This window comes from Thunnus thynnus, chromosome 15, assembly GCF_963924715.1.
Source record: "Thunnus thynnus chromosome 15, fThuThy2.1, whole genome shotgun sequence".
Classification (NCBI taxonomy): Eukaryota; Metazoa; Chordata; class Actinopteri; order Scombriformes; family Scombridae; genus Thunnus; species Thunnus thynnus.
Genome location: NC_089531.1, coordinates 436,921 through 449,420, shown reverse-complemented (window position 1 = coordinate 449,420; position 12,500 = coordinate 436,921). Strand labels below are relative to the sequence as shown.

Below are 12,500 nucleotides of genomic sequence, written 5' to 3'. Positions count from 1 at the left end.
TGAGCCGAGAAGCCGAACCAATCACACAGCAGAAGGCAGAGAGGGAGGTCACAGCAGCCTCTGATGGTGCGTTCAGTGACCGCTGCGTCGACTCTTTCACGCCGGCTGCAACAGACACGTCCAGCGTTCCTGTTTGCTCCGATTCTTCTTTAATAATCTTTATTGACAGAATAACATGAATACAGAGCCCTGCCATGTCAACTAACACCAGGACACACGCTCTTTATTTCTCTGACGATGAACAGCAGCATTAAAACATGCGACTCATGCAGCTGTTATATCAGTTAAATGAGGGGCGGCTGCTCTGCAGGTGCGCTTGATTTGACTGTAACCACAGTAACCGGGTGGAGATAAACCTCCTGAATTTACACCCAAAATGCTGTTAAAACTTTGATCACCGACCGGGAACGAGGGATGAAGGAGAGCAGTTCACTTTACTGGAAACACTGCAGAAAACTGCAGATCAACATGTAATATCCAGGAATTCACATCATAGATACGACCGGTGACCATCAACGGTCCAGACATATTCTGGGTTTGACCCGCTCTTGTTCTTCTCTGAATGTTTATTAAGTAAACTCTCTGCAAACTTCTCTGTCAAATTGAATCTTTACACTGACTCTATAATTACGCTACGTGTAAAACTCACTTTGTATTTGCACTTTACTGTTGATGTGATGGACGATGAGCAGCAGCAGAAGCTCAAATGAAAACTGTGACTTTGCTTCAGAGTTGGTTTGTGTAACATTATTTTTCTGCCGGCTGACAGTTTGTTTTAGTTTCTGCATTTGTTTGGTCTCTTGGTTTTATCTCTGTGTTGGAGCTGCAGTGTGAACTAATGTCTCTCTCTCTCTCTCTCTCTCTCTACATGTGTCTTCTCCTCGACCGTCCCTCTTCATCAGGTATGTTCAACAAAACAACTCTTTTCTTGTCTTTGCCTCTTGTGGTTTGATTGTGTCGTCACACTGGTCCCATCTCATCACATCTGTTCATTAACTTCCTGCTTCACACACCAGACTAAAGAAACCAGAAAATATTCACATTTCACAATCAAAACGATTAATCGAGTATCAGAATAGTTGATTAATATCTCATTTATTTAATAGTTTATTAATATCAACTAATGACTGCATCTCTAGTTGAGAGATCTCAGAACAACAAACGTCATTTAAAATTAATAGAATTTAAAATAATTCGTCCATCTTGAAAAAGGACTGAAAACGATTAATCGATTATCAAAACAGAAGGTTATTAAGTCAATAATTGGCAACTAATCAGTCAGTCGACTAATCATTATTATTTTTGTATCTTTTAAATCAAGTATAGTTTCCTGGTTCTAAATCCGTACCGTGGCGTTCCACAGGGTAGCGTCCTGGGGCCATTATTCTTTTTATATTAATGATTTAAATCTTCCTGGTCATGTGATCTCTGTCTTCCTTCACTAATGTTAGTAACACATTACTGTGTGACGTGTTACAGCACCACCACACATCCCAGTAACGCTCCATTATCTGGACAGTTGTCTCACCGGTAGTCTGATGGAGGGTTGATATCCGTTTGGTTTCTGTGCTAGCTTAGCAGTTAGCCGCCACCAAAAGAGGAGAAATGTGACTCAAAGTGGTCTTATTTACGTGTTGGGTGTTCTTAGCCGTCGTGCTAACTGCTGCGTTCAGGAAACAGCTGGTTTAGTTCACAGTCGGAGGCTGTGAGAACGATGCAGCTTCATGCAGTCGCTGCGGCTAACGCTAAGCTAGCTGTTGATAGTCTGTAAAAACATATGACCCAGTGCAGCGGTGTGACTCACTGACATGTTTTAATCAGATATATCAGCTTTGATACAAACACAATACTTGTTAGTAGATCAGTTCATGAAGACAAATCAGCAGAATGATCCTTTAAAGATCGTTTTGCTACCAAGAAGTCAGGTGTTGTATCGGTGGTCGTATACACATAATAATAATAATATAATGATAATTGATAAAATAGTGAGTTTTTCCTCTAATCCTGGTTGCATTCTGCTCTAATCCAGAAACTTCCTGTTTCTGGTGAAATGTTGCTTTAATTAAACTCGACAGTCGTCCTGTCGTCAGTCTTTGTGTGATCTGGTCCAGTTCTGGGAGACGACTGCAGACCATGTCCTCAGCAACATGGTGTCTGTCTGACTGTTGTAAAACTGCATATTTATTGACTGTGGTTTGACCATCGTGCAGATTATTTCTGATCACGTCACTGCCAGCTGTGACTGTTCATCAGTGTCTTCTGACAACAAGTGTTCAGATCGATTGTTTGAATATTGAACTCTTCCAGTGTGTAAATGTGTGTAAATGTGTGTAAATGTGTATAAATGTGTGTAAATGTGTGTAAATGTGTGTAAATGTGTATAAATGTGTATAAATGTGTGTAAATGTGTGTAAATGTGTATAAATGTGTATAAATGTGTATAAATGTGTATAAACGTGTGTAAACGTGTATAAATGTGTGTAAATGTGTATAAATGTGTGTAAATGTGTGTAAATGTGTGTAAATGTGTGTAAATGTGTATAAATGTGTGTAAATGTGTATAAATGTGTATAAATGTGTGTAAATGTGTGTAAATGTGTATAAATGTGTGTAAATGTGTATAAATGTGTGTACATGTGTGTAAATGTGTATAAATGTGTATAAATGTGTATAAATGTGTGTAAATGTGTGTAAATGTGTATAAATGTGTATAAATGTGTGTAAATGTGTGTAAATGTGTATAAATGTGTGTAAATGTGTATAAATGTGTGTAAATGTGTGTAAATGTGTATAAATGTGTGTAAATGTGTATAAATGTGTATAAATGTGTATAAATGTGTGTAAATGTGTATAAACGTGTGTAAATGTGTATAAATGTGTGTAAATGTGTATAAATGTGTGTAAATGTGTGTAAATGTGTATAAATGTGTGTAAATGTGTGTAAATGTGTATAAATGTGTGTAAATGTGTATAAATGTGTATAAATGTGTATAAATGTGTGTAAATGTGTATAAACGTGTGTAAATGTGTGTAAATGTGTGTAAATGTGTGTAAATGTGTATAAATGTGTATAAATGTGTATAAATGTGTGTAAATGTGTATAAATGTGTATAAATGTGTGTAAATGTGTATAAATGTGTGTAAATGTGTGTAAATGTGTATAAATGTGTGTAAATGTGTATAAATGTGTGTAAATGTGTGTAAATGTGTATAAATGTGTGTAAATGTGTGTAAATGTGTATAAATGTGTGTAAATGTGTGTAAATGTGTGTAAATGTGTGCACAGCTGCAGCTTTTGACCTGATTAAACCGATTCAAAGCTTCAACTTTCAGGAGAAGTTTTTGTTGCGGCTCGTCTGAATGTACAGTCTGACAGCGGCGACGCTGCCAGCGCTGCTTAACTTCACTTCACTGAGTTTTAACAGCTAATCTGCCAGATGGTGAGTTGTACCGGAGCCGAGATGGAGGAATTCCCAGGTTAACTTGTCTGAACGCGACCCAAAACAGCGAGCCAGCAGACAGCACAGACAGGTGGGAGGCTTTAGCGGCGTCCTTCACTCAGACGCTGCAGCACCAAAAAAAGACCAGAATTCTTTGTTTTGTGGTTAAACAGTAAGAAGCCGTCTCTGCTGCTTCAGGGCTTCCACCAGCTTTAAACGTCCTCCACAGCTTCAAGCTTTGATTTCCTTCTGAATGAACGATTGATCCGGACAGGAAGCCAAACACTCTGATATCCATCTGCAGACGTTAAAATGCTGCGTTTAGACTTCATGTTGGTTTCAGAAGTTTTCATCGTCTGTGTTGTGATTTCCTGAACTGGAAATCCAGCAAATCCTCCACATGAAGCTCAGATCTGTGGTTTGATCATGTGACTCTATCAGCAGTAACCAGCAGGACGACATCATCCGTCTGTAACACGTCACTGTTAATCAATAATGATGATTGATGACGTGGCAGCGCTGCGGTTCAGCTCAGAGAAACATGTGGGGGGTTAAAGTCACCTTAAAGTTAGACCACCTTCGTCGTCATGGTAACAGTGATAACCACAGGGTCAGAGGTGAGGGGTTGTTGGGTTAAAGGCTCCCTCCTGCTCTGAATGATGAAATACGTCATGTGACCCGCAGCACTGCTCCGCCTTACAGTTACTACAACGACCGCTAGATGACAGCTGTCAATCAAACTGACTGCGGCTCGTTATCGAACTCTGGATATCACAGATTAATATGATTTCATCTAAAACAGCAAAAAGCAGGTTAATGCTACATTAATATATATATATATATATATATATATATATATATAATACAACTATATACTACTTTTTTAGGCTAGGGCCATGCGCTGTGGTTGTTCTAGGTTGGCGCGGAACTTATCAAGAAATCGTGAGGCCAATTCATCATCCACTAGCCGTCCGTCACTTGACAGTGTAACTGTCATCAGCTGCTGGCTGCGCAAGGTCTGGTCTTCCTCACACAGTTGTAACTCGGTCCTGGAGGTCCCGATGGCGAGGATACACGCCTGAGGAGGGTTGATCACGGCGCTGAAGCCACGAGTTGACAGAATCTCTTCCTGTAAGATCCGTCAAATAATGAGTTTATTTATCATTATTAATGATGACTTCAGTTTATTTATCTTATTTCTTTTTGTCATAATTATAAAAACGTACAATTTGTTTTATGTTTGTTATTTTTAGATTTGATCTTCTCTTAAATGGTGCAGCCGCCTCCCGTCCAACCTCAAGGACTTCTGGGAAATGATGTTCATTAAAGGCCACTAAAAACATAAATATCATATATATCATAAATATGAATAAACAGCGATATTAGATGTTCATCCTTTTCTAAACATATGAAGCAAGACTCCACGGCTGGATTCATCCTCGTTAACAAAGTGTTAACGAGGTTGTTAACGAGGTTTGTTATTATTCTCTGTTAGTGCATCAGTTCTTCCTTCTGTTGTTTGTGTCTCATGACTTTTATATTTAACAGATTAAATGATCCGACATTCATACAGTTTAATAAACACACGTAAACATAAACAACATAAACACATGTTTACCTGCATTTACTGAGATAAACATGAAAAGAATCAAATTAATGACATGAACTCATAATTCAGTCAGATCAGTTTTATAAACGATGATATTGATCGATTGATCGTTGGGCTTCATGAAGCCGACAGCGACGCTCTAATCCCAGATTAACCGGCGGGAGAGACTCTCTGTGTGTGTGTGTGTGTGTGTGCGTGTGTGTGTGCGTGTGTGTGTGTGTGTGTGTGTCCTGCTGTGTCTTCAGATCTCAGTAATCTGATTACCTGCAGGTTTAGACTGATCATCTCTGTCTCATCCCTTCATCCTTTATCCTTCCTTCATCGCTTCCTCCTCCTCTTCCTTCCATCCTTTCTGTCTTTACTTTGGTTGCCATGGCAGCCACAGTATCCCAGCATGCTCAGCGGGGGGGTGGCTCTGTGCTGCCACAGAGCTGAGCGGGCCGAGATGTAGGCAGGTCAGGACTCAGGTAAACAGATAAACAGGTAAACAGGTAAACAGATAAACAGGTAAACAGATAAACAGGTAAACAGATAAACAGATAAACAGGTAAACAGGTAAACAGGTAAACAGATAAACAGGTAAACAGATAAACAGATAAACAGGTAAACAGTAAACAACAACAACATGCTTCCAGATCAAACAACAAACTACTAACGACAGACAGAAGCAGGACGACACCGTCTGTCTGAGACGTCAAACGCCGTCACGCATCACAGCTGGAAAGTAACGATGTGTTATGTAACCTTGTCGTCATGGCAACAGTAAACACCACAACGCTGCGGTTGTCGGGCCTCTAGAAGGAGTCGGCCTGTGGTTTCTCTTGTGAGGACGAGCTGATTCTGATTGTTTAGATAATTGATCTTCAGTGATCATATTTCACTGCTGCTTTATATGATATATATACTCTCTCTCTCTCTCTCTCTCTCTCTCTCTCTCTCTCTCTCTCTCTCTCTCTCTCTATGTATATATATATATATATACATATATCATAACTCCTGTAAAACTCTGATAAACAGAAGCAGCTCCAGTTCAAACACAGTGTGAAAATGGTTTTGTGTTTGAGCCGAGCCGTTAGATTATTTATAATAAGCATCATAATGTCTGATATCATCAACTTCACAACTAATTAGCAGAAAAAAGCTTCAATAAGTGGATCAGTTCAAGTCTGTTTCTGCATGAAGAGCTGCAGCAGCTCTGCAGCCTGCAGGAGAGTCGACACGTCAGCCGCTGCCAGATAATACACACCGTGTGTGTGTGTGTGTGTGAGTGTGTGTGTGTGTGTGTGTGTGTGTGTGTGTGTGTGTGTGTGTGTGTGTGTGTGAGTGTGTGTGTGTGTGTGTGTGTGTGTGTGTGTGTGTGTGTGTGTGTTTGGGGAGCATTTAGGAGCCGGTGGTGTCTGATGTTATTGGAAGGACAAATTAATGGAGCTCAGATCTGATGTGTTCTCAGCTCCTCGCTCGGCTGCTCTGGACTGCAGTCAATTTGACTGGGAGGGTGTGTGTGTGTGTGTGTGTGTGTGTGTGTGTGTGTGTGTGTGTGTGTGTGTGTGTGTGTGTGCAGATAACAAACGCTGCTTCAGAATCTCTCCAACTGTAAAATCAGGTACAAACTCTTCCTGATTGTTTACACATCTTTTCTTGCTGCTTCTTGTTATTAAAGGAATGATTATGTTAAATAAAACCAACAGTCAGTCATCAGATGAACATTAAAGCTGCTGTAATCATTCCTCCTGTTCATACTGACCATTAGAAGATCCTTCATAATGACCTTACAATGGAAGTGATGGAGGACAAACATGTATTTAAAGTTTATCTGAAGCTAATATGAAGCTTCAGCGTCCAGATGAGTCAAATCAAGTAGATATCTTTCAACGTTACAGTCTTTTTAGTGCCAAAGTCCCTCTTTTTGTTACTATACTTCCACCTGCAGCTCAACAGGGAAACACTGTCCGAGGAAACACAAAGAGGGAATTTGATGCTAAAGAGACTGTCAGTGGTTCCGACCAGCATGAAGCAGATATATTCTACTGGAGGTCTGATGTTCCTTCATCTGTCGTCAATTAAATTTCTGTCTAAAAAAACAGAAATTGTTTTTCTTCGTCTGATTTTTATTTTCATGAAAAAGCTGCGAAAAAAATTGAACATTTAGAGACGCTGAAAACACGATCAATCATTCAAAACGAGCAAAAAGTCATTTTCTCCAAACAGCTGAGTGAGTCACACACACACACACACACACAGTAACACTCACACACACACACACAGTAACACACACACACACACACACGCACACAGTAACACACACACACACGCACACAGTAACACACACACACACACACACACACACAGTAACACACACACACAGTAACACACACACACACACGCACACAGTAACACACACACACACACACACACACACAGTAACACTCACACACACACACACAGTAACACACACACACACACACACACACACAGTAACACACACACACACACGCACACAGTAACACACACACACACACACACACACACAGTAACACTCACACACACACACACAGTAACACACACACACACACACACGCACACAGTAACACACACACACACGCACACAGTAACACACACACACACACACACACACACACAGTAACACTCACACACACACACACAGTAACACACACACACACACACACACACACACGCAGTGACATTCAGTGTGTTGTCATCAGATCTGTCTTTGTTAGCGCTGCTGTTGTCGAGTCGGAGGATCAGCTTGTTAGTCTGAGAGATGTCGCCCTGCACCAAATGTCACGCTGAGAGAGAGAGTGTGTATGTGTGTGTTACTGTGTGTGTGTGTGTGTGTGTGTTACTGTGTGTGTGTGTGTGTATGTGTGTGTTACTGTGTGTGTGTGTGTGTGTATGTGTGTGTTACTGTGTGTGTGTGTGTGTGTGTGTTACTGTGTGTGTGTGTGTGTGTATGTGTATGTGTGTGTTACTGTGTGTGTGTGTGTGTGTATGTGTGTGTTACTGTGTGTGTGTGTGTGTGTATGTGTGTGTTACTGTGTGTGTGTGTTACTGTGTGTGTGTGTGTGTGTGTGTGTGTGTGTGTGTGTATGTGTGTGTTACTGTGTGTGTGTGTGTGTGTATGTGTGTGTTACTGTGTGTGTGTGTTACTGTGTGTGTGTGTGTGTGTGTGTGTGTTACTGTGTGCGTGTGTGTGTGTGTGTGTGTGTTACTGTGTGTGTGTGTGTGTGTGTGTGTGTTACTGTGTGTGTGTGTGTATGTGTGTGTTACTGTGTGTGTGTGTGTGTGTGTGTGTGTGTGTGTGTTACTGTGTGTGTGTGTGTGTGTGTGTGTGTGTTACTGTGTGTGTGTGTGTGTGTTACTGTGTGTGTGTGTGTTTGTGTGTGTGTGTGTGTGTGTGTGTGTTACTGTGTGTGTGTGTGTTACTGTGTGTGTGTGTGTGTGTTACTGTGTGTTACTGTGTGTGTGTTACTGTGTGTGTGTGTGTGTGTGTGTTACTGTGTGTGTGTGTGTGTGTGTGTTACTGTGTGTGTGTGTGTGTGTGTGTGTGTGTTACTGTGTGTGTGTGTGTGTGTGTGTGTGTGTGTGTTACTGTGTGTGTGTGTGTGTGTGTGTGTGTGTGTGTGTTACTGTGTGTGTGTGTGTGTGTGTGTGTGTGTGTGTGTGTTACTGTGTGTGTGTGTGTGTGTGTGTGTGTGTGTGTGTGTGTGTGTTACTGTGTGTGTGTGTGTTACTGTGTGTGTGTGTGTGTGTGTGTGTTACTGTGTGTGTGTGTGTGTGTGTGTGTTACTGTGTGTGTGTGTGTGTGTGTGTGTGTTACTGTGTGTGTGTGTGTGTGTGTGTGTGGTTAGATTCGTTCAGTGATTCCTGCTGATGTTTATTTGTTTGATGTTTCTGCTGAAGAGCGTTTTTTGTTGTTTTGTGTTGTTTTGTGTTGTTTTGTGTTGTTTATTGTTTTCTGTCTTTTTGTTTGTTTCTATTTTAACAACATAAACCTCCACATGAACTTCTGAATCTGACAGATTTACATCTTAATCTCTTCCCGCCGCGAACATCAAAACATCTTCACACAGTCATAAATCAGACACGAGACTCATGTTTCTAGATGCTGCTGATATTTTTATCTGATGTGAATCACAAATAAACAAATAAACAAATAAATAAAGAAGCTGCCTGAGAATCATCATGTTACTGCTAACAGCTGATTCACAGGACTTTACTGGACAAATATGAGCATCTCAAAGGCTCAATGTTCTTTTTGTTTACATCCTCAAAGTGTTATTATCATTTCCTCAGAATTTGCAGCATCTGGAAGTGTTTGGAAGTGTTTGGAAGCGTTTGGAAGTGTTTTGAAGCGTTTGGAAGCATTTGGAAGTGTTTTGAAGCGTTTTGAAGCGTTTAGAAGTGTTTGGAAGTGTTTTGAAGCATTTGGAAGCGTTTGGAAGTGTTTTGAAGCGTTTGGAAGCGTTTGGAAGTGTTTTGAAGCATTTGGAAGCGTTTGGAAGTGTTTTGAAGCGTTTTGAAGCGTTTGGAAGCGTTTGGAAGTGTTTTGAAGCGTTTGGAAGCGTTTGGAAGCATTTGGAAGCGTTTGGAAGGGTTTGGAAGCGTTTGGAAGTGTTTTGAAGCGTTTGGAAGCGTTTGGAAGCATTTGGAAGCGTTTGGAAGCGTTTGGAAGCATTTGGAAGTGTTTTGAAGCATTTGGAAGCGTTTGGAAGTGTTTTGAAGCGTTTGGAAGCGTTTGGAAGTGTTTTGAAGTGTTTTGAAGCGTTTGGAAGTGTTTGGAAGCATTTGGAAGTGTTTTGAAGTGTTTTGAAGCATTTGGAAGTGTTTTGAAGCGTCTGGAAGTGTTTTGAAGCGTTTGGAAGCGTTTGGAAGCGTTTTGAAGCGTTTGGAAGCGTTTGGAAGCATTTGGAAGCGTTTGGAAGCGTTTGGAAGCATTTGGAAGTGTTTTGAAGCATTTGGAAGCGTTTGGAAGTGTTTTGAAGCGTTTGGAAGCGTTTGGAAGTGTTTTGAAGTGTTTTGAAGCGTTTGGAAGCGTTTGGAAGTGTTTTGAAGTGTTTTGAAGCGTTTGGAAGTGTTTGGAAGCATTTGGAAGTGTTTTGAAGTGTTTTGAAGCATTTGGAAGTGTTTTGAAGCGTCTGGAAGTGTTTTGAAGCGTCTGGAAGTGTTTTGAAGCGTTTGGAAGTGTTTTGAAGCGTCTGGAAGTGTTTTGAAGCGTTTGGAAGTGTTTTGAAGCGTTTGGAAGCATCTGGAAGTGTTTGGAAGCTTTTGGAAGTGTTTGGAAGCATTCGGAAGCATCTGGAAGCATTTGGAAGTGTTTGGAAGCGTTTGGAAGCGTTTGGAAGTGTTTGGAAGTGTTTGGAAGCGTTTGGGAGCGTTTGGAAGCGTTTGGAAGCGTTTGGAAGTGTTTGGAAGTGTTTTGAAGCGTTTGGGAGCGTTTGGAAGCGTTTGGAAGCGTTTGGAAGTGTTTTGAAGCGTTTGGAAGTGTTTTGAAGCGTTTGGAAGCATTTGGAAGTGTTTGGAAGCATTCGGAAGCATCTGGAAGCATTTGGAAGTGTTTGGAAGTGTTTTGAAGCGTCTGGAAGTGTTTCCCAGCTGGTGCAGAGAGTTTTCAGACCACCACCTTCCTGCTTCCTCCTGCCTACAGAATCTCCAGGCTGGGAAACATCTGACAGAGCAGCTTTTTTCAGCTCTTCTGCAGCTCTGCTTCGGTTTATTTCACATTCAGCCGGCCTGTCAGGGAGCCGCAGGATGACCGACGGAGGAAAATTGGCCACTTCAGCGCTGCGAAAATCACCCGGACCTGCTGTCAGGCCGTTATTTAAGATGATAGGATACAAGCAGCTTCTCCTGAGGAGAGATGTGAGAGAGAAAACCTGAGAGGATCAGCAAACCACCACCTTACCTTCTTCCTTTTACCCTCCAAATAACCCACAAATATCTAACGTTCAGTCTACTGATGTTTCTCTGTTAAAGTGAAATATCCTGGAGTTTTGTTCCTTCAAACGGCTGTTATTGATATTTTGATAATAATAATGTATGAATGTGTGGTGGAGAATATCAGCCACTCTGCAGATTTATTCACACTAGTCGACGCGTCAGTCAGCAGGTTCAAGGTTGAAGCTCTTTAGAGGTTTTGTGTTTGAGAACATTTAAAGTATTTTAACACATTAACCAAGAATAGGATTAAAAACTCTGAACACTTCTGTTAATTTAATGATTCAGAGTCGCTAAATGTGATTTAATGTTTTCATCAAACTGTTCAGGAATGAACTGACATGATGGCAGATTATCAATACGTTTAGTGACGTCACTGATTGATATCAGATGGTGATGTCACAGAGAAAAAACCAGAAACAAGATGATTGTGAAGCAAAGATCTGAAGTAAAGACGAGTTTAGTTTAGTTTTACTTTAATGAATCAGCTGATTGTTCGAGCTCTTAGTGTGAGTTTCTGCCGGCCGGACGGTCCTGAGATTGACTGCAGATATTATTGATCACCACAGAAGGATGTTTAGTAACCATGGTGACCTCGTGACCTTTCCTGTAGCGCCGCCGTCAGGACAAACTTTTCTCTCAGCAGAAACCACGACGAAACGTATGAAAACAGGTTTCACTGTAGTTTCCGGTGTGTGTTTGAAGAAACAAACTGAAATGAAGCTGAAGCCTGATGAGTGATGTTATCAGCTGCGTTTTTAAAGAAAGAGAAGAAGAAGAAGTGACCGACTAGAGGCCCCGCCGGACCGACGAGAGGCCCCGCCGGACCGACGAGAGGCCCCGCCGGACCGACTAGAGGCCCCGCCGGACCGACGAGAGGCCCCGCCGGACCGACTAGAGGCCCCGCCGGACCGACTAGAGGCCCCGCCGGACCGACTAGAGGCCCCGCCGGACCAACGAGAGGCCCCGCCGGACCGACTAGAGGCCCCGCCGGACCGACGAGAGGCCCCGCCGGACCGACTAGAGGCCCCGCCGGACCGACGAGAGGCCCCGCCGGACCGACGAGAGGCCCCGCCGGACCGACTAGAGGCCCCGCCGGACCGACTAGAGGCCCCGCCGGACCAACGAGAGGCCCCGCCGGACCGACTAGAGGCCCCGCCGGACCGACGAGAGGCCCCGCCGGACCGACGAGAGGCCCCGCCGGACCGACGAGAGGCCCCGCCGGACCGACGAGAGGCCCCGCCGGACCAACTAGAGGCCCTGCCGGACCAACAAGACGCCCCGCCGGACCGACAGAGGCCCCGCCGGACCAACGAGAGGCCCCGCCGGACCAACAAGACGCCCCGCCGGACCGACTAGAGGCCACGCCGGACCAACGAGAGGCCCCGCCGGACCAACGAGAGGCCCCGCCGGACCAACTAGAGGCCCCGCCGGACCAACGAGAGGCCCCGCCGGACCAACTAGAGGCCCCGCCGGACAAACAAGACGCCCCGCCG

The 12,500-nt window shown here is 43.0% G+C and overlaps 2 protein-coding genes across 4 annotated transcripts in view; both read left to right on the top strand.

Annotated features, from left to right (window-relative positions):
• LOC137198877 (semaphorin-6D-like) overlaps positions 1 to 12,500 on the top strand; it is a 153,808-nt gene that overhangs the window by 59,442 nt on the left and 81,866 nt on the right. The gene's annotated exons all lie outside the window — the stretch shown is intronic.
• LOC137198527 (MAGE-like protein 2) lies at positions 11,591 to 12,363 on the top strand. The gene is made up of 2 exons (XM_067612412.1): positions 11,591 to 11,601; positions 11,769 to 12,363. Exons 1-2 carry the CDS (start codon positions 11,591 to 11,593, stop codon positions 12,361 to 12,363), a joined length of 606 nt encoding a protein of 201 aa, XP_067468513.1.